At 38.7% G+C, this 26,767-nt stretch overlaps 2 protein-coding genes across 3 annotated transcripts in view; both read right to left on the bottom strand.

The window, feature by feature from the left end:
- The window catches only part of CSDE1 (cold shock domain containing E1), a 36,826-nt gene extending 28,688 nt beyond the window's left edge, over positions 1 to 8,138 (bottom strand). For both annotated transcript variants that reach the window (XM_030869122.2, XM_030869124.2), the window contains exons 1-2: positions 8,019 to 8,138; positions 896 to 1,314 (exon numbers count right to left, since the gene is read on the bottom strand). The gene's annotated coding sequence lies outside the window, so the exon portion shown is untranslated. The remainder of the gene's footprint in view (positions 1 to 895; positions 1,315 to 8,018) is intronic.
- A 9,452-nt stretch (positions 8,139 to 17,590) lies between these two features.
- SIKE1 (suppressor of IKBKE 1) lies at positions 17,591 to 25,788 on the bottom strand. The gene is made up of 5 exons (XM_030869127.2): positions 25,543 to 25,788; positions 25,204 to 25,309; positions 24,135 to 24,277; positions 22,821 to 22,934; positions 17,591 to 20,936 (listed from the first exon to the last, which is right to left on the bottom strand). Exons 1-5 carry the CDS (start codon positions 25,699 to 25,701, stop codon positions 20,835 to 20,837), a joined length of 624 nt encoding a protein of 207 aa, XP_030724987.1. The 5' UTR covers positions 25,702 to 25,788; the 3' UTR covers positions 17,591 to 20,834.
- Positions 25,789 to 26,767: the final 979 nt, after the last annotated feature.

The following is a 26,767-nucleotide window of genomic DNA, read 5'->3' as shown; positions in this document are numbered from 1 at the left end:
CCAGCCTCAACTTCCCATTCAACTAGTCACCAGTCCCTTTACTTCTACCATTAAAACACCTAGTGTCTACCTCTTTCTCTGCCTTTACCCTAGCTTTTATCTTCCTTCCACTCTGTCCATTGCTCCTAACAGGTCTTCCCATCCTCAGCCTATTCCTTAAAAGTAGCACCATTTGTCTTTCAAAGATACATTTATGAATATGTAACTTTAAAACCTGAAGCAATAAACTATCTCAGGTTTGAAATACAAAATCCATTAAGCCCTTGCTTATAAACAGCTGACAACTTTCCTGAAAAATAAAGGCAAGTAGAGTGGGCCCTGTAGAACCTGCCTCCAGCAAGCCTCCCTTTCCAGTTATTCTCTCTGACCCACAAAACTGTATTCTCTACTCCTTTCATAACAGACTACTCAACATATACCACGTGCTTTCAGATCTCCCCAAATCTGCTCATTCCGTTACCTCTATACCTCTACCAAAAACTCTTCTCCCTCTTAACAAAGTACAACTCACCTTCAAATGTCCCTTCTCTGTAGGCTTTCTTTACCCAAGGTTACCTCAAAGACTACAAAGGGCACTCCTAACTGAAACCCTAACTTCTTAATAGTACAGAGGGAGTTTTTCTTTCTAAGAGACCAATAAATCAAGAGACCTGCACGTATTAATAAATATAATCTGGGGTGGAAAATCCCAGATTTGGGCATAAATATTGTCATCTAACAAAAGACAACAAGTTAAAATAATCTAGTGTTGATATTTTCAGACTAATAGTTGATAATATAAACTGTTTTCAGAATACCTTTAGAAGCAAACAGATTAAGATTTTAAATTTAACCAAATAATTAGGAAATCTAGAATTATAAACTGATTCTTGCCAATAGGAAACGATAAACCTACCTCGCAGTGATAATCAAATATTGCACTTTCAGTAGTATTTGCTGATTCTTCTTTTTCAGCACACGTTTCAAAGGATGAAAGTTGCTAGTGTTAAAAAAAAAAAAAAGAAAAGAAAAGAGAGAGAGAGCGCGCGTGCGAGAGAAAATGACCTATCAAGCTAATAAAGAATACAACTGCTGCTGCACCAGGCAATCTCACAGTACAGCACTGAAGAAAACAAAGACTACTAGCAGCGTTGGGAAGTGCTCTTTCAAAGCTGTTGAGTAGGCACAAACTTCTTGTTTCAGATCAAGTGTTGTGTCTTCAACTTAAGTGTACTCTTCTTTGGTCTTGTTGGTTGTTTCGAGGTTTGTTCCTTGCCTGATCTGAACTTGAAGCAGCAGTTTCAGGTGGTAAAGTCTGTTCTGTTACACTTCATACTAGAGATAAGAATGAAGACATTAAGTATAACTTACATAAAAGAATCAGGGACAGAGGGTAGCTAGAGGGACAAACTCATTTCATTAACTTAGAATCAAGCAAGGCAGAAAACTTGGAAGCACACACACTCAATGTCATTTAAGCAATCTCCCAAGTGCTAATGGATACCTCCTTTGGTACTGTACACTCAAAACCTGAAATTATTCAGTCCTTATTGACACTCCCCCACAAATAAATTCGAAGTTACATAACATAATATTCTATTCAGTATGTGTTTTGTAACTACCTAGCACTGTGTTAGGTACTGTGGAAAACATAAAACAATTTCCTGCCATCAGGGACTTTACACCCTTGTTGAGAAGAGTTATTTATACATGGAGGGAAAACTAGAATATAGGACAAAATGTCCAAAATTAATTTGCTCAACTAATATCTGGGTATCTACTACATCACATACTATTCTAGAAATACTATTTATTGTTTATGCATCACCATCTGTACATCAAAGCAACATGGTCAGAGAAGGCTTTTAGTTAAGAGGTAGAATAGTTCAGCTTAATTTGGAGAAATGGGCAGATTTTTGAGAAAAAGAAAACAGCTGAGTATTCTAGGCATAAAATATCACATAAATCAAACCAGAGTATACAACTAAATCCTAAGTCCCTTGAGAGCAGAGACCATGTATAGGATTTTCTATGCCTGATATCAAGGGAGCTTTATTGCATGAGACTGTCACAGCAAGTGTGGCTTGTTTCAGAGGAATCAATAGGCTAGCCTGGCTAGAACAGAGGGCTGGGTTAAAGTGAAATGAGATATATGGTGTGACAGATGCAGTAGAGCCAGATTATGAAGTGTTTCAACTTGATATAACAGGAAACAGAGAGCCTTAGTTCTTGATGAAAGGGTATGAAATCCTGAAATCCTATGAAGGATCACTTAGTGAAGGAAACAGACATCTCATTAGAGCTATTGCCATAAACAGATGAGGAATGTCTATAGAAGAGAAACAATTAAGATGAGAAGGGGAAGAGAAGTGTAATATATGTATAAATAAAATCACAGAATTGTGCTTTGTATTAGCTGTAAAAAATTATTATTTTGCAGTGCCTCAAATGTTAGCTAAAATGGTGCTGTTAACTAAAATGACATATGGGGAAAAGAAAAGGTGGATTTGGTTTTAGATATGCTGAGAGGTGGATAGTATATTTTAAGATGAGAAATAATGACTATAAGGTGAGAGGTCAGACCTGGTGAAACAGAGTAGGAGAGCTCAATATTAATCACACTGATACTTACCAGTAAAATGTCACAAACAAATTATTTAATCTCCCTGAGTTTCAGTTTCTCCTATGCAAAATGAAAACTCAGTAACAGCTGATCTGTGGCTATTGGGTATACCTAACATTCCATGACTTTATACAGTAATTTCAAATATCAAATGTTACATTTGTCAAATCTTTCAATTTTATTTGCATCATTCTATTACCCAGACTAGATACTTCTTAGAGCAATGATTCTCAAATCACTTGGGAAGCTTTAAGACATACACATGCCCAGTCCCCACTCAAAGAGTAACTGAACTGGCCTGACATAGGGCCACTTCTGTAATGATCTTTGATTCCTCCCTCTCCACCTACACACCCAATGTTGCAAGTCTTATCAATATTTCAAGATACCTTGTGTATTCATCTTTTGCCCTAAATGACATCATATTTTAGTCCAGGGGTCTGACACATCTGCTAACTTCCAGTGTCAACCCTTTCCATATTCTGCCACATAACACTACCAGACTGATTTATCTAAAATTCCAATTTCATCTCATTCATCTCATCTCCTTGTCCAAAATCCTCAGTGATTTTTCCAGCACTGTAAATGGGAAGTTCTTAAGCCTGGCTGCAAATCCAACCCACCTGGGACTTGGGGGGAGGGGAAATCAAAGCCTGGATCCCACCTTGAGATTCTAATTTAACTGGGGTTAGGTCCTAGGCATTGGTGTATTTTCTTTCCCACCCTGCCCCCAAGATGTTTCTGACTGCAGCCAGCGTTTAACCACCACCATTCAAGGTGTGTCTCTTCTACCTTTACATCTTTACCTTCTTCTGCTCTCCAGTTCTTCTAGATAGGTGCATTTTCCTCCCTAATTCTTAAACGCAACTCTTGGGAGATTCCTGAATTCTAGTCTTTGTGTATACAGGTCTTTCCACAAAGAATACATTTTATCATCTTCAATGTGACAAAAAAAGCCTTTCTCGACCATTCCAGCACAGATTTATTACAGTAACTCCCACTGCTGGCATCATGCTTTCTGGTACCAAATCATTTCTGCACTTTACTTACATGTTTATGTACCTTGTTCCTTCAATTATATTTCAGATTTCTGAGAGACAAATTCAAGTTTATTTCTTTATCACAACCCCTGATAGCACTTAACCAGGTACTGCTAAACTTACCACAGCACAAACTAATACAGCAAAAAGAGTTAATCTATAACAGCAAAAGACACAATTCAAGTTGGTACACAGTTCCACCAACTTTAAAAAATTTTGTTTGGTGAATTGTATAAAGTCTTAATTATCCAATCAAGAAATAACCTCTTCTTTTAAAAGATACCCATTGGGCATTTTAATAAATTTGTTATCCACTCATGCTAAGATTATTAACATTCACGGGTGGTACTGACCAATTCTTTCGCTTTAATCCTCTGAACCAAAGTGTACCCACTACAACCTCCCCCCCCCGCCCCCAAAGCTAGACGCTTCTTAAGTCACATGAAATACAGAGTACTAATAAAAAAAACTAAGGAACAATTTAAATGTGGATCTGAGAGTCTCCCTGATTACTAAGTAATCAACTCCTTTTCCCTTTGCTCTGTATGGGAACACTACCACCATTAGTTAATTATCAATTATGTCATGCTGTTTTAGAAGTTAATTTTCCTTTACTTGATCTGATAATCCAAACAGTCATGCCCTATTTTACCTGCCTTAAAACTATCATCACCTGTTTTGTTATTTACTGTCTCCTCCACTTCGCTGCTTTACCGCAAAGGCTTAGCTGAAGCCGGGCACAGAGCAGGCACTAAACTAATACACGTTGAACTAATACATTTATATGACATTAATCCATCTAAAATGTTACCACATAACCCAGTTTATCATTTTGACAAATTATACTCAAAGTCTGTACAGCATTCACTTGGGAAGAATGTTAAAGAAATGCTAAACCAGTCTATAAAAGTCCCTCCACCTAACCTACTTCTTCAGAGTACTTTCTTTGAGAATAAGAGCAAAGACCCAAATAGGCAGCACGGAACTGAAAAGGTTCTCTACTGTTGATTTATATGACTAACACTCCTTCTTGCCTTAACTCCCCAGTTGGTATTTCTTGATGAATTAACCCAAGACAAGTTTAAGTATATCACATTTTTCTCTAACCTGCATAACCGAAGTGCCTAACAGGTTTTAATTCAGTTTTACTTTGGGATCTAAGGAAAATGATAAAAGTTCAGATAATTAACCACCTTAAAACAATTTAAGTCATCAACACGTTGAGCGGAAATAAAAGAAAATCAAATTGCTGCAACCATCTTTTTCTATGTTTCCTTTAGTAATAACAATTGTGCTGTTACTAGATATTTAAAATTATACACCCACCCATCACTTAACTTCTTTTACATATACTAATACTTTGAAATAGGACAAATGCCAGTGTGGAAAGAAGCTGAAGAAATGCTCCAGACACAAAAATCAAAAAATAGTGTAGACCAGCACCATCCAACAGAAATACTGTGCAAGCCACATATGTAATTTAAAATTTTCTAGTAATCATATTAACTTGAAAGAAAGGTGAAACTAATTTTAATTAAGTATCTTACTTAACCAAATCCAAATGTCATCAGTTCCCACAGGTAACTGACATGTTTTTAACATCCCTGGAAATCCAATGTTTAGCAGAAATGCAAACAACTAACTGGTTATATATTGGCTGCAGCTGCAAACCAATGGATAGCCTACAGGTTCAACGCGAATAAACTCCCGATCAATTATTTTCAACTACACATTAATATTATACCTCAGCATAAAAGGACAAATAATGCTCAAAAAATAATCTTCCAATACACAATATTCAGTTTAATACCCCTAATAAAAAATGTAGCACAACAGAAACATCTCTAAGAATTCCTCTGGCTTGACAGTATATTTGAACTGGAAAAAAGTTTTGAATTATTTTTTTTAACTAGGTACTCACACATGCAAGCAGAAAACATTCTAATACCAAGACAAAGGAATTTTTAAAAATCTTGATTTGGCAGAAAGCATTTAACAGCAAGAAATGATGGGATTCAAGAAAACAAGTCACCCCCACCACAGCAATTTCACCACTGAAGACATTCCAGCTATTAAATCTTAAAAAATACAGTTGTAATTCTTCTAGCTGTAATTCTTTATCATGAAAAATCCTACAAGTTACAGCTCTCCATAAGACAGTCTGGGTCAAAAATCTCAAAGTAGTCCCCCTTTGATTTTTGAAAAGACTAAACTAAGAAGGCAAACCAACGCCTCGTATTTATTTAACAAGATCTCAAGATTTTATTTTGTAATGCAGTCCTCAAATTCAACTCCTTAAAAATCTGCGCACACAGCATTTCCATGTTTAAACTACTTTGTCAAAAGTATGGGCCTCACAACAATGTGAATGAACTTAATGCTACTGAACTGTACGTTTTAAAAGGTTAAAACGGTAAATTCCGTTATGTATATTTTACCACAATTTAAAAGAAAAATTTTTTTTAAATGTTGTAATGGCCCTGCATTGTGTGTCTTTAGATGGAGGGAAGGGAAAACAGGAGTAGGATAAAGCAGAACTACATGTCAGCTTCCACATTCTCATTTTTTATTTGCAGGAATTTACCAGAATTTTCAACCATACTCTAAAGGTCATACTTGTTAAGTCAGAACTTATTTACAAAAAAAGAAAACCTATCTTCTGTGCCTCAAATGCTTTACTTTTCAACTCAGCTGCTATAAATACTCATCTCGATGGTAAACATCCAGAGCAGCTGCAAAATCACTCAAACCACTACCATCTCTTTTATTTCGGGCCTACGGCTAAAAGGAAAAAAAAAAAAAAACAAGGTTGAAAATTTATCAAGATTTTATGACTCAGGCATATGCCTATTCAAGTATATAACCCCCCTCCTTACCCAAACCAAGAATACCCAATATTGGTTACTACCAAAAGGGCACAAAGGTATTATACTGCCCCTCAACGTAGTATTTAAAATGCTTCCTTCTATAGACTCGAAAATTACTCAGCGTTTTGATACAGAACAACTTATATTAGCGGGCTATAATTTGGTACCTACATTTTATAGATTGGTAGCTCTGGTCAAGAGCTGCCATTTCATACCATCCTGATAAAAAGCTAAGTCTCCCACAGTAAGGATTTAAAGATTTAACTACCACAGTGCCTTTGGGCGTCCTCCCTCCTCCACCCTGTCTACCAACTGTTTAAGAGGACCACATTCTTGCGCTCATTTTAGGTGCAAAACAAGGAAATTACCTCAAACAACGTTCAGCTTTTGTATTTGCGGATTGAAGGCTGTTTTTAGAGAGGGTTCCCTGCCTCACTTGTCAGGCAAGAGAGGAGCTACTGGGTGTTTCTAAAGGAAAACCTTAAAGCAAAAAGAACCGTAGCACTAAGAGTTCCTACTTATGATACAGCGGATGGTAAGAACCTCTAAAGTGTCTACGACCAGGGCTCTGAAAAACTAATTCTACACAGAATGACGAAGCCATGCCTTTCATTGCACAATATGGGCCGGGCTCTTACACCATAAGAACCAGAGGGGGAGTAAGGAGAACTCCACTGAGTTCTCACCGAGTTTGCCCTAACACCAGGATTAGAAGGGTGAGAGCCATGTGCCTAAGCTTAGGGGCTGGTTCTCTTCCTCAAGAAGCCGAAGGGGAGGACTAGACGGGAAGGTTGGGTGTTGAGACCCAAGATAAACAGCTCTAGGTGAATGGAAGTAAGGATGACAATTCGGCCGCACTACCGTGCCAGATGTGCCGAGGAAAGGTGGTGTCTCTAAGCAGTTAGATGGAGCGGCGTCTCAGTCCATACACAAAGGAAGCGCCATTGCCGCACTGCGCGCTGGTACTCGTAGTCAGATCCAAGCAGGTGATGGCCAAGATACCACAGGGTTCAGAGTCAGGATAGGCCCCTCTCCTATGCCTCCAGCTCTTCCAGTCTCACACAAAGGACCGCGCCACCACTCCCTCGCCCCGCCCGCCGGGACTTGTAGTTCTCGTTCCCCCCACCAAGCCGCAGAGGAAGAAGCAGCCAGACTACAACTCCCAGCAGCCTCCGCGCCCGAGCCCCGCACCCCTGCCTCCATCTTGGCTGCGGTCGGAGCCTCCATTTTCGCTCCCTCCCCCCACTTTAGTCACCACCACCACCACAACGCGCGACCGCCTGGCCTAGACTCTTCGCTTCTGCTCTGCAGCCTGATGTGAGGCCTAGACAGTTGAACGGGAGCCGGGTGGAAAAGCCCGGGGCAGGGACTCAGGGTGAGATCGTCTCTACCCGGAGCTCTAGGAGTGCCCACCCTGCCTCAGAAGTCTCTCCCGTTTGTCTTGGTCCTCTCATCCGCCCTTAACGTGGCTTCTTGCTACCCCTAGTTGGACCCTGAGGTCGTACTCACCCCAACAGCTCAGCGCCCCCTCTCCAGCGCCGCCATAAGCAGCACGGCCCGGTACGTAGGACTAAATCTCGCTTCTCTCGCGAGAGTTGCGGGCTTCGAGCGCGTGCACAGGAAGGGGGGGAGCGTACCCTTAGTACGCCTGCGCACGAGGGCTGAGTGACGCCGGCCAGTTCGCTGCGCTTAACCACAACCGAAGTGGTGTCTATGTTCCCTTAGTTCCCCTCCTCCGTGAGCTGCAGGAAGCAATCTCTGTGTTTGCTGACTCCGCTGGGACGCACGGGGCGGGGTGGCGGGTGACTTTCGGCGTCTCTGATCTTTGCAAACCTGAATGTTTTAGGCCCCGAGACCAGGGTAAACCTTGAAGACGAACAATTAGGAGGGCATATCAGGAATGTAATATAAAGGATTTCTCTTTTCTCAGCGATAATCCGGAAGTTCCTCAAACCCCAGTTCCTCTTTATTCACCGTGCAAGCCTTCTTTCTCTTGTCCGCTACCTTAGACTGGACTTTTATTTAATATAGAGTTAGGCTTTAAGCAAGGTAATTTGAATGCCATACGTGAGAACTTTGTTTCCCACAAACTATGTTGCTTGCAACAGACAGACAAGAGTGAGCAAGGTAGCATAATCATTAAAAAACAAACTCCTTCAACTGACCTTTTTAGTTAACAGAAGATCTACATAGTGTATCAGGTAATCAGAGGGGTGAATCAGTAACCAAAAGGTTGAAATCAGGGCAAATGGATGACTCATCCCACAGGGAAAGAGGGAAGGAGGAAAATGGTTAATTCTGGCCCCAGAAAAGTTCGATGAATTATACCTTGCCAAACGATAGAGCAGTCCCCTCTGGTGAGAGGCATGCTCTTTCACAGATTCTGTGGCTCTCTCACTTGACAATATTGGATAAAAAATGACCAGTCAACGCTCCTGAGAACTCTCCCACCACTTTATTTTCCCCTTCAACACTTATTTGTCTGGCATCTTGTATGCGTCGTCACAGGGGTGTGTACTATAGTAAAGATAAACGGTCATGGTTCTGTCCTCAAGGAACTTTCAGTCTAGCATCATTCAATAATCACAAAACCAAAATCTGAACATACACATTGAAATAACTGCAATGAAGGAAAGGTGCACAGCTCATTTCTGAGCAAATCATCTTGAATTATAAGAGGAGGTAGTATTTTCTGATGTTCAAAGATTTTTCTTTCCACCTTTGTTGCTATTGGTCTAATCCCATACCACCTCCAAGCTGCCTCTTCTTTTTGATGCCTTCCCACGCTTTCCCAGGCACAGATATTTGCTTCATTTTCAGCGCTTTCATAGCTCACTCTATTGTAATTATTAGTTTATACTAGCTAGTGATTCTTTAGGACAGGGCTTGTGACATTCATCTTTGCATCGCTCTTTCCTGACAGTGCCTGGCATAGACAACCCTCAAAAGCTTGTTGAATGAATAGCACTGAACAACAATGTAAGAAGTTGTTAGAAAGTGGAGTGTTCTGTTGGGAAGTATGGAATGTAAATATGTCAACCTAGCTGTTTTGTTTCCTCTGTCCAAATCTTAAATTAAGATTTCTCCTCCCCAGCAATAGATCTCGTTTGGATATTCTAATCTAGTGTTACAGAGAAACTGCCCTGGGCTCTTGCACTAGAAATAAGGTCATGTGAAGCTGGGCTAAAAGTAGAATTAGGTCTAAGAGCACACATTCTCAAATATCACAGCAATGGGAAATGTAAAAAGTAATAGTCTCACTAAATTCTATAAATACAAGTCCTATTAATAAGAATAAAGTCTCAATTTCTACCATCATACATAGCTTCTGAAGACCTTCTTAAACCATGTAACTGTTTTATCATCCTCATTCTATGTCTCAATTGCCTTTAAATTCCTCCTTGGTCCATTAGTATCGAATTACACTTAACACAAAATGCAAATGTGTATCAATCCAGAAGCATACATTTTAGCTTCCAATGCATTAAAGTAAAAGATGGAGTAATTCACTAGTTTAAATGATTTTGTCTTAAATCATTGATTTAAATCACTAGTTTAAATGATTTAGTCTTTCTACAATTACCACTCATAGGTTTCATTTTTAGGTAGAGGTAGGTTTCATTCTTAGGAGATCACATTTTAAGGCAATAATATTTTTTCAGAGTAATTTTGAAGTCAAATTAAAAATACCCCAAAATGTAGTTATATTTTTATGTTTATTTTTTAAACTGAAGTTAATTAAAGCAGAAGCTTATGAAGTCACTTGGGAAACCATTTCCTATAACAATAGGGTAATCATGGATTTGGGGAAGATATTTACTCCATTAAGGAATAATAATCAGAATTTAAAAGTTGCATATATTTTTGGTTATCATACTAATTTTTCTTTCGAGAAACATAGACAATGAGATTGATTATAGTTGTGGGGTTTTTTTCCTCTACCATTATCAATAAGCACATTTCTCTGGAGTCTATTTGAGAATCAAAAGCAAGCATTCTGGGCTTCCCTGGTGGCGCAGTGGTTAAGAATCCGCCTGCCAATGCAGGGGACACGGATTTGAGCCCTCGGCCGGGAAGATCCCACTTGCCGCGGAGCAACTAAGCCCGTGCACCACAACTGCTGAGCCTGTGCTCTAGAGCCCGCGAGCCACAACTACTGAAGCCCACGCTCCTAGAGCGCGTGCTCCATGAGAGAAGCCACCGCAGTGAGAAGCCTGCATACCGCAAGGAAGAGTAGCCCCCGCTTGCTGCAACTAGAGAAAGCCCGTGCACAGCAACGAAGACCCAACGCAGCCAAAATAAATAAAATAAATTTTTAAAAAAGTAAGCATCCTTTATGCATTTATAAGGTTTTCTTGAGCAGCAATGGATGAGATTTTTGTCAGTTGTCTGTGAAATGAGAAAAATTAGATCAATGTAGAGACTTCTTTTAAGTAAGGCTAAATTGATTCAAGATTTAAGGACTGTTTTGTTTTTTTCTTTTTTTTGGCCATGCCATATGGCATGCAGGATCTTAGTTCCTGGACCAGGGATCGAACCTGTGCTTCCTGCAGTGGAAGCACGGAATACTAACCATTGGACCGCCAGGGAAGTCTTTAAGCACCGTTTTTATTCTGACATTATGTCTTTCCTAGTTAGGGAAGTTAATGAGAACTTCCTTTATAAAATTATGGTAATAGTGGGTGGTAAAGGAATCCACATTCAAGATATCAGAACAGGAAAACACAAGTTAGAGCAAAAACTTTCATAAAGAATATTACTTCCAAAAGAATGTAAGTAAGATTTAACCCTAGAACCCCACCATCCAAAACTTTTTATTCATTAGCAAGCCCCCAAACAGTTAAAATGATTGTTTAAATGAGAATAATATGTAAGAATAACAATTATGTAATAAAATATTAGAATTTAAATAAAAATAAGGCAGAAGCTTTATATAATGCTTCCCTTTTTTAAAAAAATGAATTTATTTATTTATTTTTGGCTGCATTGGGTCTTCGTTGTTGCACGCGGGCTTTTCTGTAGTTGTGGCGAGTGGGGGGCTACTCTTCATTGTGGTATGCAGGCTTCTCATTGCGGTGGCTTCTCTTGTTGCAGAGCATGGGCTGTAGGCACACAGGCTCAGTAGTTGTGGCTCGCGGGCTCTAGAACACAGGCTCAGTAGTTGTGGCGCACGGGTTTAGTTGCTCCGCGGCATGTGGGACCTTCCCAGACCAGGGCTCGAACCCATGTCTCCTGCAATGGGAGGTGGATTCTTAACCACTGCGCCGCCAGGTGAGCCCTATAATGCTTCCCTTTAAAATGTCAACATTGCACTGAACGGAAGAATTAGGTGGACATGCTAAGCTGCTGCACTAAAAGTAATCACCATAACATTTTGGCTCTGGGAATCAGCCAGAGAGAAGCATGGAGCAAAACCTATTTCAAACTTAATTAAAAATAAAACCAATTGTATTTAGAATAAAGTCCAAACTCTTTTACAATGATCTATAGTACAAGGCCCTAAATGACCTAGTCTCTGCTAAGTCTAACCCCTGGTTCACTGTGTTTCAATCCACTGCCACCAACATTGCAAATTTTTTCCTACTTCAGAATCCTTGCCTTTACTCTTGCCTCTGCCTGGAATGCTCTTTCCCCAAATCATCAGATATTTGGCACTTTCTTATCACTCAGATTTCAGCCCAAATGTTACCACCTCACAAAGATCTTTTCTAAAGTAAAAGTACTCACTGTTACCATTGCTCTCCATAACAATATTAGCTTGTTTTATTGTCTTTATAATATGTATTGTTATCCAAAATTAACACATTTATGAATTTAATTTTTCATTGCCCTACTTCCTGAACAATAATGTAAGCTTCAGTTCTCTGGTTCATCATTGTATCCTCTAAACCTAGGATAGTGGCTAAGATAACAGTAAGTACTTAATAAATGTTCATTGAATGAATGAGTTATACTTATTTAATTAAATCTAAGACAGTATTGACTGTGTGATACATCATTATTTATGTACCAGCAAGAAGAAAATGTTGCCATTTTCACTGTGACATAGGGAGTTCCTTGGCGATCCAGTGGTTAGGAGTCCGTGCTTCCATTGCAGGGGGCATGGGTTCCATCACTGGTTGGGGAACTAAGATTCTGCAAGCCGTGCTGGTGCAGCCAAAAAAAAAAAAACCAACACACTATGACATAATACTTTTATTACTTAGAATTTTATATTTATTAAAAGGGCCCTTTTAAACTAATTTAGACCTAGTTTTTTAAAATTATGTCACACTTGTGTGTATATAAAGCAAAAAAAAAAGCAAAGTAAATTAGTTGAGGTATTCCTAAAACTTCTTTACTAGTCCAACTCTTCTGAATCTCTTTCTTTTTAGTAATAAATTTGAACATGTTTTTATTTTTTATAAAATTTATTTATGGCTGTGTTGGGTCTTTGTTGCTGCGTGTGGGCTTTCTCTAGTTGTGGCGATTGGGGGGTGCTCTTCGTTGCAGTGCATGGGCTTCTCATTGCAGTGGCTTCTCTTGTTGCAGAGCACGGGCTCTAGGTGTGCAGGCTCAGAAGTTGTGGCTCGTGGGTTCTAGAGCGCAGGCTCAGTAGTTGTGGTGCATGGGCTTAGTTGCTCCGTGGCATGTGGGATCTTCCCAGACCAAGACTCGAACCATTGTCCCCTGCATTGGCAGGCGGATTCTTAACCACTGCGCCACCAGGGAAGTCCCTGAACATATTTTGAAAATGCCATACATCAAGAGGCACCATAAAAAAATAAAAAACCAACAGACTAGGAGAATATATATTTGCAACATATAAAACTGACAATGTATTATCATGAATGTATAGTAAATTAATACATATCAATCGATAAGAAAAAAAATCAAAGAAAAGGAAAATGGAGGAAAGACTTGAATGTCTATATTAAAAAAATCTCTGTATAGGCAAATAAACATTTGAAATTATGCTCAGCCTCATTAGTAATCAGGGGAATGCATATTTGTTCTGAGATAATTTTAGGCTTACAAAAGAATTAGAAATACAGCACAGAAAGTTCCCATAAACCCTTCACCCAGTTTTCTATTATGTTAATCTTACCTCACCATAATTTTCAAAAGTAGGAAATCAACCTTGACCCAATAATATTAACTACAAAATTAATTCGAGTTTCACCAGTTTTTTCTCTAATATCCATTTTCTCTCCTAGAATCAAATCCAGGATCCCATCCTACATTTAATACTATGTCTCCTTAGTTTCCTCTATCCTATGACAGTTCCTCAGCTTTTCCTTGTCTTTCATGACCTAGATGCTTTGGAAAATATTGGTCAGTTATTTTGTAAACCTCCCTTAATTCAGTTTTGTCTGATGTTTCTCTTGATTAGATTGAGGTTATGCATTATTTGGAAGAATGTTACAGAGGTTATGTATCCTTGTCATTGCATTGTATAAGGGCTTATATGATGTTGAAAAGTATTATTAGTGATGTTTACTTAATCAATTGGTCAGTGTTGTCTGCCAGGATTCTTCATGGTAAAATTACTGTTTTTCCCTTTATAATAATTAAATATTGTGGTGGAGATACTTTGAGACCATACTTGATTGAACAGTGTCCTGTCAAAATTCATGTCTACCCAGAACCTCAGAATGTGGCCTTATTTGAAAATAGGATCTTTGCAGATATAATCAAGTTGAAATGAGGTCATACTGGACTAGGGTAAACCCTAATCCAACAATCAGTGTCCTTAGAAGAGGGAAATTTGGACACAGAGACATATAAGGAGAACGCCATGTGAAGACTGAGAAGGCAGAGATTGCAATGATGCATATGGAAGTCAAGGAATGCCAGGAGTTGCCAGAAGCTAGAAAAGGGGCATGGAACACATTCTTCCTCAGACCCTCCAGAAAGAACCGACCTGCCAACACCATGATTTCAGACCTCCAGCCTCCAGAACTGTGAGAGAATAGATTTCTGTTGTTTTAAGCCATCCAGTTTGTGGTAATTTGTTATGGCAACTCTGGGAAACTGATACAGAGACTATGCAAATATCCTTTTTCTGTTTGAACTTTAGTCCACTTATTTTAGCATGCATTGGTGGATCTTGCTAATAAATCTCTTGTCTCATAGATGTGCAGGTTTTTCCACACAGAAGTATTCTTGGGCCACCAAGAATACTGGTAATGCAGAATTTCCTGAGTGTTTCATTGTTGTCTCCAGGATTTTATTCCAAGCTGCCAAAAGCCACTGTGGTAGGCAGAATTTTAAGATGATCACCAAGATTCCTATCACCTGGTACACTTGCTGTGTATAATTCCTTCCTCTTGAGCATGGGCTGGGCTTGTAGATCTTAGAGGATATCACTTATATCTCGTCAATGACAAAAGGGATCATTGCAGATATAATTAAGATATCTAATCAGTTGGGTTAATCAAGAGGGAGCTTATTCTGTGTGGGCCTAACCTAATCAGGTGAGCTCTCTCTCTCTCTCTCTCTCTGTCTCTCTGTCACTGTCTCTGTCTCTCTCTCTCTCTTTTTCTCTTTTTCTTCCCCCTCAGTGGCTGGAGACTTTATCTTGGCCATACCGGCAGCATGTGGGATCCTAGCTCCCCGACCAGGGATCGAACCTGTGACCCCTGCATTGGGAGCACAGAGTCTTAACCATTGGACCACCAGGGAAGTCCCCAGATGAGCTCTTAAAAGGGAGTCTAGAGGTAGAACGCAAGGGAAGTCAGAGATGATCTCCTGTGAGTTCCACACCTGCAAGGAAATGAATTTTGCCAACAACCACGTGAGTATGGGAGAGGGCCCAGAGCCTTAGACAAGATGCTAGCCTCGGATGATACCTTGACTTCAGCCTTGTGAGATCCTGAGAAAACCCAGCTGAGCCCTGCATGGACCTGTGACTTACAGAACTGTAAGATATTAAATAGGTGTTGCTTTAAACTGCTAAATTTGTGGTGATTTGTTACATAGCAATAGAAAATGAATACAGCCATACTCCAAATTCTTATGCTGGCACTCCTGATTTTACAGTAAGTGCTAATGGAAAGTTCACAGAAAACAGCTAAACCCCCATTCCTTTCTCAAATTGTCCTTAGTTTGTTGACTGAAATATCAAGAACTTGACTTTATCCAGTCACACCACCAGGAATGCAAACCAATTTTCTTATGCTTAGAATCAACTAGATGACAACCCCTACATGTATAAGACATACCTCAATTTCAGAGACATTAAAGTATGAAATAAAAATGAATCTTAGGATCAATAACATACAGAAATCCATTTCTAGGAGGCTAGACGAAATGTTGAGTGAATTGTAGTTCATTGAAGCTCTGAAGGTTCCACTTTCTCTTAAGCATTCTTGGAGAGTGACAAAAGAAAAAGCATCATCTGCTTTCCACTATGAATATTAGTGGATAATAGTCCTTAATTCACTTTGAAAGTTGCCATGAGACAACTGCAAGTGAAATAACTGCGGAATACGAAATACAACTGCTTATAGTGAAACGTGTCTAATATCAATGAGGTAGATGGAGGAAGAATTAAAAATTAGGAGTCAGATATTAGCAAGGATTTTTAAAAAATGTATAATTTTATTATTTTATATGTATGTATCTCTTAACAATATACTGTAGTCACATGATGAAATCTAGTACATCAATGAAAATGAATGACAACTATATACAACACAATGAATCTTAGAAACATAATGAAGAGTGAAAAAAATCAAATCCCCATAGACTACTATACAGTCTAATACCACTTTCATAGAGCTCAAAAAGGAGCAAAACTAAAAAATGTCACTTTAGTGTTATACACATATTTTAGGTCTTTTCTCATGTGATAAAACTATTAAAAAGAGGGAGCAGAGGGGTAGAGACAGGAGAGGAGCACAAATAAATAAATGTAACATATGGGTAATGTTCTATTTTTTAAATTAGGTGATGAATTATTATGCTTGATAATTTGCATGTCACATCTTTTTATGTCAAAAATTACATTAAAACATAAGGGCAAAATTATGCATAATGTGTTGACAAAATTTATATTTGCATTGTTGCTTTTTAAACTATGCTTATTTTATCAGTCAGCGTTCTTAATTATAGTCAATTCAGGTTAATTTTAACAAAAAGTGATTTTATTAAAAGCTAATAATTCTCAGGTAATCCTCAGGATCTCTGGATAGCCAGAAAACCAGAATTAGAGGCTATACAACCTCTATAATCACTTCAGATAATTGCTTCAGTGAAGACCCCACTGTGTCCACTGGGGCAGAGACACTGCAGCTTACACCATTGACTTTGCTGACACTGGATACTGAATGTTGTCAGTACAGCCACTTGCTGCTCCTTCTGTGGAGGTGGATGTAGTAGCCAGTGTTGTAGTCACTGCCTTTATTCAAAGAATTCAGCATAGTTCCCTGCTTCTTTGTATCACTAACTTTTAAGGCAGAGGTATCTTCACTGGCTGCAAAGTGGCTGGGAAAACATCTGACACTTTCAAATTTTTTAGGACGGAGGAAGGCTCTGCCTCATTAGGTGATGTGTTCCCTAACTATAGTATAGGAGTTAGGATAATGGGCAGCCTAAAAAGAAATGTCAGATGTCTTCCGCAGCCCATTCCTTGGCCACTCAACACCAACACACTCCTTTGGCTAATGCTTACACTTGTTAAAATCTATTCAGTGTAAGAGGACTTGTGTCAGACATTGTTAGCTGCTTTACCAATACTGTTTCCTCTTTGCTAATAGAATACTGATTTTATTTGTGGCAGCTATGTCCCCAGCCTCCTTTGCTACTAGAAGTGACCATGTAACAGGTCAGGCAAATGACAAAGGGAAGTCTGTCTGGATTTCTGGGAAAGCGTTGCTTTTCCTCATAAAAGAGAATACATATAGCTGGCATACGACATTTCCCTTTTTTTTTCTGCCTTCAAACATGGACATGACTTCTGGCAGAGCAGCAACCTTCTTGCAACAAGAAAATTGCGTGAAGGCTGAAAAACAACATGCTAAGGAGACAGATTTGAAAGACAGAACTGCACCCTTTCCTGTATGTATCAACAGTAAGGATTGTTAAGCACTGATTAAGCATTGTTCTTTTTTTTTTTTTTTTTTTGTGGTACGCGGGCCTCTCACTGTTGTGGCCTCTTCCATTGTGGAGCACAGGCTCCGGATGTGCAGGCTCAGCGGCCATGGCTCACGAGCCTAGCCGCTCCGCAGCATGTGGGATCTTCCCGGACCGGGGCACGAACCTGTGTCCCCTGCATTGGCAGGCGGACTCTCAACCACTGCGCCACCAGGGAAGCTCTAAGCATTGCTCTTTTCAGTTGCACGCACATACTCTCAGCTACACCACTCTAAAAAACAGATGACAATTATGTCTCATTCCTTAAGACTCCATTTATTAAATTCATGAAATTTTCTAATATATGGGCTGTGGTGTATCTTTTGCACCATTAATAAAATAGATTTTCCTCTCAAGAACCACTTGAACTCTGAATAGTATTTGGCATTTAAAGGAATCTTAACTTAATGGTTAAGAATATGTTTAAGTCTGGGTTTGAATCTTGGTTTCAGTTTGGAATAATAACAACCTCCTCGTGCCTGAGTATCTGTAAAATGAGGTACAGTTGAAATGGAGATTATATAATAACTAGAAAGCACTAAGCTTTCTAGTTCTACTCATTTTGTCTCTATTGGATTCTCAAGTTGTAAATAGTCCCTCCTCTGTACTCTATACATCCTTATATTGGATTTATCACATTGTTTGCCTCTTCTACCAGATTTTTCTTCAAAAACACTGTCAACACCTCCCCCCTGCTTTTTAAAATTCATAACTCCAAATCAAGTGCCTAACATAGTAAACTAGACAGTCTCAAACTAGTGTCCTTAGAAGTTATCTGGGATGATTATTAAAATACAAATTCCTAGATTCCATCCCCAAACTTCTATTGTAGTAGGTCAGTGAACCACATTTTGAGGAACACTGAAATAGATCTTCAATGTTTGAATCAAATTATGCATAAGGTATTAATATAAGGTAATAAAGGTAGGTATCAATAATATTTACGCATTTTTCCAAGATACTTCCAAACAGTTTTAATTTTATACTTTGACTTGTAATCATGTAACTTATGATTTCTAACCATGAGGAAACCTCTAAAACCTTTCAGAAACAACTATTTATAGTTATCTGAACTACAATGTGATAATTAGAGAGTATTTATGAAAAACGCTGTGTACCTGATAGGTTGCTATATAAGTGAAAAATAAACCCTTGCACTTCCTATAATTAGACTCATTACTGAGTAAAATTAGCTGATATTCTCAAAATGAGATTTTTTATTAGAAAAGATAAGTTTTTACTAAAATTTTGCACATCAGTCAAGTTCCATCATCCACTGCAAAATAAACTTTCATACCCATTCAGACCAAAGTCAAGAACATTCCTTCTCCCCTTCAATTTTCTAATTACACACTATTTTCATAGTATTAACACCAGCTAGAATTCACATTATATAGGGTGCTGAGAATTCTTGAGGCTCATGCTTCAAGCTTTTGATTTACCAGGGGGAAAAGTTAACATTTAGATTTATCCTGATATCTGAGATGTAAAGAACTTTACAAACAACTCTAAAGGAACATAAAGCAGACACCATGTTATAGTTTAATGGGCCATTTGATTACCTTATCATTTTCACTGAAAACTGGCCATGGCAGCTGACCAATGGTATAGGGTACCTGCCTCCTGAATGGAACTGTGGAACACAGAGTGGCACTTAGGACATATACTGCAACGCAAATGGCTAGACTAAAAGTTTACATACTCTTAGGAAATGAGATAAAAACATCCACACTTCGGGTGGAAATTGTTCGCAGGATTCTGAATAGAAATTTGACAAATTCAAAAATGACATATACCGATTCATTACAGCCTACCATTTTAGGCAAAGTCCTTCGGTATTACTGGGATCAGATGCTCTTAGGATATCATGGAGAAATTCTGTTGTTTTATTTGGAATTAATTCTTTACGGCTGTACAAAAAAAAGGTTACACCACACAAAGCACTAACAAAAAACTCTTTCTAATGATGTGTCTCTCCCATGCAGTATAGTGCTTTCGGTTACTGGGAAATATTGACAGGTTTAGCATTCATTATTTCAATTATTTTGGGGCAAACCTAAATTGATAGTATTACATGAAGTAATTTATAAGTTTGAAATGTGAGTAAACTGAGATGGGGGAATGAAATGATGAGTGGGCCTAGCTGACCACTTAGCATTTGAATCTCAACACAGCTTCTATGAATGTAATAAACTCTCATTAAGTGATACAACTTTGCTTCCTGTGAAAAATGGATCTAGAAAGAAAGCCAACTACTAGTACTAGTAATGAAAGACATCCAAGTAAGTGATGGTTCTTAATTGTAAATGAAAGTTATATATAAACTGTAGAATGTAGTACCTAAGAACTATGATGTGAATAAACCAATTATATCTTCTTCACACTGGGTAAACTACCCAAGCTGAAGATTTCCTAGTAGGACAAAATTGAAAAATTGACTACTAACATCTAATAGAATAAATAAAAGTTACTTTTAGCATCTGAACTAAGAGCACATGTGTGTGTAAACACACACAGGACAAATTTTTCAGCATTCTTTGAACAATACGATGATTATCCTACCACTAGTAAAAAAACAGTTGACTTATTTTCAAGTATGTTTCCCAGGGACTAGCAATAGGTTCTCTCAAATTAAGAGTAAAGACACCAGGCCATAAAGTGCCAACTCTTAGCACCAGAGAGACTTAAAACATCAAAAAAGGTGAATGACATTACAAATTAGAGAATCTGCCAATCTACTTCTGTGGAATTGTATTATTTTTCTCAAATGGAAACAAATCCAGGTTTATGCCAAATATATTGAAAAAGCTAATCTCTTTTTAAAATTTTTAAGAATTGCAATTTATAATCCTATATAAAATAAAATTGCTGGTTTATAATAAAATGCTCTAAGTTTCAGAGATATGAAAGAACAAAAATGAACTGAAAACAGTTCATATAAATTGAGGTCCCAGAAATGAAAATTAAAAGTAGTCTCTTAGAGAAAGGAATGGTGAAACTCAGTGTATTTTAGTGAGTATTTTCACTAACATACCCCAAAACTGTTTCGTGGACAGCCACTTTTGACTGCGAATTCTAAACTGCCACTTGATACATTTAATCAATGTTAAATCAAGTCTGAGGCAAGACACTGAATGGACAATACTCGAATAGAGAGATAATAACTTCCTTCCTCAATAAACAATCTCTAGCCGTCATTCAGAAGTTGAATTATTTGATAGCTTGGGAAGCAGTGTCCATTGAGTTTTCCTTCCTGACCCGAAGAGACTCACTACTGATGGACAATAATTCTCGAAGTTCCTTATTTTCAAGCTGGAAAAAAAAAGTATATGGTCATTTCAGGTATTTTGACTGTCAAATTGCATCAGAACACATTGTTTTGGGCCTGAAACAGAAAGCATATTATTTTAATTTTAAAAGTTTTAAGGAAACAAAAGAACTGAGAATTTCCTAAAATTCTACTTATTTATTCATTTAAAAAACATTTACTGAGTAATTTCCACATGCCACGTGTTAGGACTACACAGAAAAAAACAAGGTCCCTCTCCACTTGAGGAATTCACTGCTTGTCAAACTCTTTATAGTTCCCACAAGTTTTAGTATTGTTTCTGCTATCTTTCAAATTCCTAATAATAATTTCACTCTGCTCAATCTTCTCTCCTAGACGTCCTACGGTTTTGGAGAAAGGAAGGAAAGGGGGAAAAGAATCACTGGGCACACAGCCAGGTATCACACGCGTGTCTTACATCTATTATCTCACACAATAGGTAGGGTAAGTACCATTGCCTACATCCGTGTTCTCTTTGAGATGAGGACACTGGCCCACAAAAGTCCAAAAACTTGTCCAAACTTAGACAACTTAGATGTGGTATTGCTGGGGTCTCAATCCAATGCCCCTGTTTTTTCCACTTAAAATATTAAGTAAAATTTGTCCCACATTTCCTTAGGCTGTTTCCATAAGTGAGATAAATTAGGGACGGCGTAGACAAGATCATTCTATCATTTTACCTAACTCCTAGCTCCTAATTGGGACCTTGCCACTCCCTTTGATTTCCAGGTAGGGCAGTTTGCACTCTTCATCCTTATTCTCTCTGCAGGAAATTCTGGGAAGCCACAGCATTTTCAGGTTTCACTGAGAGTTAGAGCCCATGGTCATTAAACCTTGTACCATATAAAGTGCTTCCCTCAATACTCTGTATCTCTCTCCTAGCATTTATATACCATTTCATACCAAAATACTACTAGTCTTATTCCTTTCATTAGACTCTGAGCAGGGACCCTGTCTTTTTCTCTCTAGTATTTCTCAAAGGGCCCATGACAGCATCTTGTAATAAGGAACATTCAAATCATCTATTGCAGGGGTCCCCAACCCCCGGGCCTCTGATGGCTTCTGGTCCACGGCCTGTTAGGAACCGGGCCGCACAGCAGGAGGTGAGTGGCAGGTGAGCAAGCGAAGCTTCATCTGCCACTCCCTATCGCTCACATTACTGCCTGAACCATCCCCCCATCCCCACCCCCAGTCTGTGGAAAAATTGTCTTCTACGAAACTAGTCCCTGGTGCCAAAAAAGTTGGGGACTGCTGATCTATTGTAATGCTTTTCCGTAACAATTTTATGGGCACACTAACACCCCAGGCCTTTCTTTGTAAATTACTCCCATTTTTAATCAAAATATTACAGAAAATAGCTTTTAAAAAAAATCAAGACTATCCAATAAAAATTAATTTAAAAAAAATCAAGACTATAAGACTTATAAAATAGTCTGCAGTCCCTTGACTTTGTTTCCCAAAGGCAACCACTTTTAATATTTTCATCTATTTCTTTTGGTATTTACTTCCATAATTCTACATAATATGCCTGGTACTGCTATTTCCTGATCATGAAGTTTAGACATTGCCTATTTGAGTTCTTTTTATGGCAGATGAGACACCTTAGCTCACATGTAATCTGTCCCTTCCACTCTCTCTACCCTCTCAATATGATATCTCAATTTCTAGCTAATACACAGTTGGCATTTTCATTGTTTGCTGCTGATTACATTTCCTTTCTTGAAAAGGGTATGGAGGATGTATTTTAATTTTAAATCAGACCACAAAGGAAACATCAGTACATAACAGTGATAATACAGTGATGGCGTATCTTCCAGAGTCTGAAATCTCCGTAAAATATTGTGAACCTAAAGTATCAACAATCTTACCTCTAATTGTGCTAGTTTTTCCTGAATCTTACAAAATTGATCATCATCCATTTGAACTGCTTTCCTCATCACTTCTCCCATTTCACAGATTCTGTCGATCTGACTCTCAATTTCCTGTGAGGATATTAAGAATAAAAAGGTGAAAAAGTCATCTTTTTTACAGATAGGAAGTTCATGAAAACATGTGCATTATGATGTTAAAAGTTCATTTAATCTGTGGTACAGAGGTTACAAAGGAGTTTCACTACAATCTAAGTCCTCAGAGGTAAAGCCATAATAAAGTTATCCTGTGATATTCACAGATAATTTGTTTTCAAAAGATCAGTTCTAGTCTAACCACCCATTGGACACTGGACACTATCTCTAAATGGCTGTTTAACTTAAATTTGAATACTTTTATTGGCAGGAAGCTTACCATATTCCAAAGTATCTTATTCTATCATTGGACATATCTCTTAGCAAGTTTTTCATAAAAGCTAAATTCTGTCTCCTTCAAGGATCAAGTTTTCTCCTCTGGACCACAGATTATTATCTTGTCCAGATGTAAGCCATTCACATATTTAAAATATCCCTGTGCCCTATGACTTTAGTTAACTGAAGTCATTAAAATGCTTCAAGTGGGATCTAAGATGAAACTTATCTTCCATAAATTCCACTGCAGTAAATAGTGAGGTGTCAATCTATTAATCTAGGATTAAATGATATAGTACCTGTGAATGTACAATGACAACTCTGAAGCACTCTACAAACTTAAGAACAAGTACTCAGTCTCCCAAATTAAATCATAAGCAACCAAAGTATAGAAACTATGCCATGTCTTTTATTTTTTTAAACCATACTTCTCTCTCCTAACAACATAGTATGATGCTATGTAGTTCAGTTTAATAAAAGTTTACTGACCCCCTGCTATGTGCCAAGTACTATGTTAGGGATAAAAGATGAATTCATGCTCCTTACAACCAAGGAGCTTACAGACCAGTGAAACGTACAATAACTACCCAAGTATTTACTGAGCACCTTCAACACTAACTGGCATTCTGTTTGGTGGAAGAGCTAACTAAGCATTCATTAACATCTTGAAAAGAGATCTTGGTGAAGGGGGGAGGAACTTTAGTCTTACTCAAATAAAAGGCCCTGAGCAGCCCTTTACCCCCTTCTTTCTATTCATATCTTTACAAAGCTATAGTAAAACCTACAGCAAATGTGATAAACATGAAAGGAAAACAAGCTTACTTTTCTTCAAAAGCAAACACACAATCTAAAACAATTTCAAGATTTCAATTCATTTAGAATGTATTCATCAAAGTTTCTTACTGCAGAGTGAGACTGGTGAGCTTTCAGGACTGGTTCAGCATCCACTGCTTTTTTAGCAACCATTAACTGTAACATCTGTTTCCGGTATTTGCTCATGATGAGTTCCAAAGCATCCTGGTGTTCCTCCAAGGAAACCCATAGCTCTATCAAAAAAATAAAATAACTTGGCAGTGATGTCTGAGAGGTACGTCCTAAAGCCAAACTCAAACAGTTGGAATTTTATGACACTTCATGTAACATTATGAATCCAAAGTTGTAAATTAGTGTTTAAGTCCACAGAACTCAACAGTTATGGTCTATGTGAAAAATATCTTTCTAGGCAGTGGCAGCATAATCTGGTAGAAACAACATGGGATGTGGCCTCAGAAGACATGAGTTTAAGTTTAGTTCTGTGAGTCACTAGATTACGACTCTTAAGCAAATCATTTAACCTCTCTGAGCCTATTGCTTATCTGCCTTGTAATAATAAAAACCTTGCTTGTCTACCTCAAAATGAAGATGTGAGAATGTAATGGCATGATACACGTGAAAGCCCTCTGTAAACTGATATACAAATAACTATTCATACTACTATCATTAATAATGTATTCATCAAGCCCAAGAATATACACCCGAGGATACGATTTACCTCTTCCACCTTGCACAAGGAACATAAAAAAACCTTCAATCTTAGCTTTAATGTTTATTTCAATTAATATTTAAACATTAAATTTTAAGTCCTTGAGGATATTCTCTTGTTATGCAAGCCTCCATGTTGGGACACCTAATAAGCCATGCAATAATTCAACTCTACTAAGCACCTCTTTGATAAGCTGCCTTTAAATAAAAAATCAGTAAGACCTTGAAAAGGGTAATGTAACAAACTTTACTGATACTGGGCGAGCACAGGCTAACTTTCCTGTTAAAAGTACTGACTTGGGAGGCGAGAATTCTACCACTGAACCACCAATGCCCCTCTCTGACTTGGAAATACATACAGAATGTGCGCTTTTGTGAACAGTTTTGCAAGAACTTACGAAATATTACTGCATATGAAAAAATCATAACTACACAAAAAGGCCTGACCAACCTCTGTTTTCCTGCTGCAAGTCTCTAATCTGTGTATTCTCTTGGGACAGCAGAATGTGAGGTTTGTATTTGGACATGTCCTTTATATCGGATGCATCCTCTTGATACTGGACAAACAGAGACAGACTAATCGCGCATTAAAGAGAACAGCCGCAGATGCAACTTAATAGGCAGGAGGCAGAGCTTCAGGGCAGCATCCTCAGCCCCGACCCCGCAGAACGTTCTCACCACCGCCCTCTTGGACCAGGACAAAATTCCAGGCCGAGTGCCCACTCTACCTCACCCTCCACCCCTCAAGTGCCCGGAACCCGAGGGCACGGACCCCTACCCTCTGCCTGACCTGGTCCGGAAGCGCTGTCCCCGCCTCCCGCATAGCGGCCACCCGCCGGTGCAGCGCCGCTGATTGATCCACTAGCGACTCGGCGGCTGCATCGTGCTCCCGCAGCCTCTCCAGTAGAGTCTTAGCGTCTGTCAGAATCTTCTCGATGGTGCAGCTCATAGCGGCCCCAGGACGACAGTCGCAGAACCGCTCACCTGTGCGAAGAGTTCAGATCTCCCTGAGCCGATCTCAGCTTTACAGACGTCACTTCCGGGTACGTTTAAAAGGCGCCTCGGTGGTAGCCGCGATATGCGCTTGCGCAGTGGCAGCCTAGGCGGCCGGTGACCCGCTTCAACCGGCGGCTTTCCTGGAGTCTCGCCCAGGGCACCGCCCTGGAAGCCTGCCCTTGCCCCGCCCTTGGTTTCCTGTTTCCACAGCCTGGTGGTCGAGTTGTGTTACAGCTGGGCTAGTCCGAGTTTCTCCTTTCCCTACTGGTTTTGATTGATGTGGATTGTTATTGTAACCGTTTTTTTTTTTTTTTAATTTTTTTAATATTGGTAAAATATGCATAAAATGTATCATCTTAACCATTCAATAGTAGTAAGTACTTCAGGTTGTTGTGCAGTCATCGCTACCATTCATCTCCAAAACTCTTTTCATCTTGCAAAACTGAAACTCTGCACCCATTAGACTTCCCCTATTCTGCCTTCCTCCCAGCCCTAGGCAGCCACTATTCTACCTTCTGTCTCTATGAATTTGACTACTTTAGTTACCCCATACAAGTGGAATCATATAATGTGATGGCTTATTTCACTTGGCATAATGTCCTCAAGTTTCACACAACGTTCTGTTCATCTATTCATCTATTGATGGACCCTTGGGTTGCTTCCACCTTTAGGCTGATGTGAATAATGCTGTTATGAACACATGTATAACTATCTGTTTGAATCCCTCTTTTCAATTTTTTCGAGTGTATACCCAGAAGTGGAATTGCTGGGGCATCTGGTAATTCTATTTTTAAATTTTTGAGGAATGACCATAGTGTTTTCCACAGTGGCTGTGCCATTTTACATTTTCACCAGCAGTGCACAAGGGTCCCAATTTCTTCACATCCTTGTAGACACTTGCTATTTTCTGGTTGTTTTTTTAATAGCCATCTTAATACGTGTGAGATGGAGTCATTATTTTCTGCTTACCTTTTTTTTTTCTGTTTTAATTCAATTATTAATTGAAAATAAATTTAACC

The sequence above is a fragment of the Globicephala melas genome, chromosome 1, assembly GCF_963455315.2.
Source record: "Globicephala melas chromosome 1, mGloMel1.2, whole genome shotgun sequence".
Lineage (NCBI taxonomy): Eukaryota > Metazoa > Chordata > Mammalia > Artiodactyla > Delphinidae > Globicephala > Globicephala melas.
This window is presented reverse-complemented; position numbering and strand designations above follow the sequence as displayed.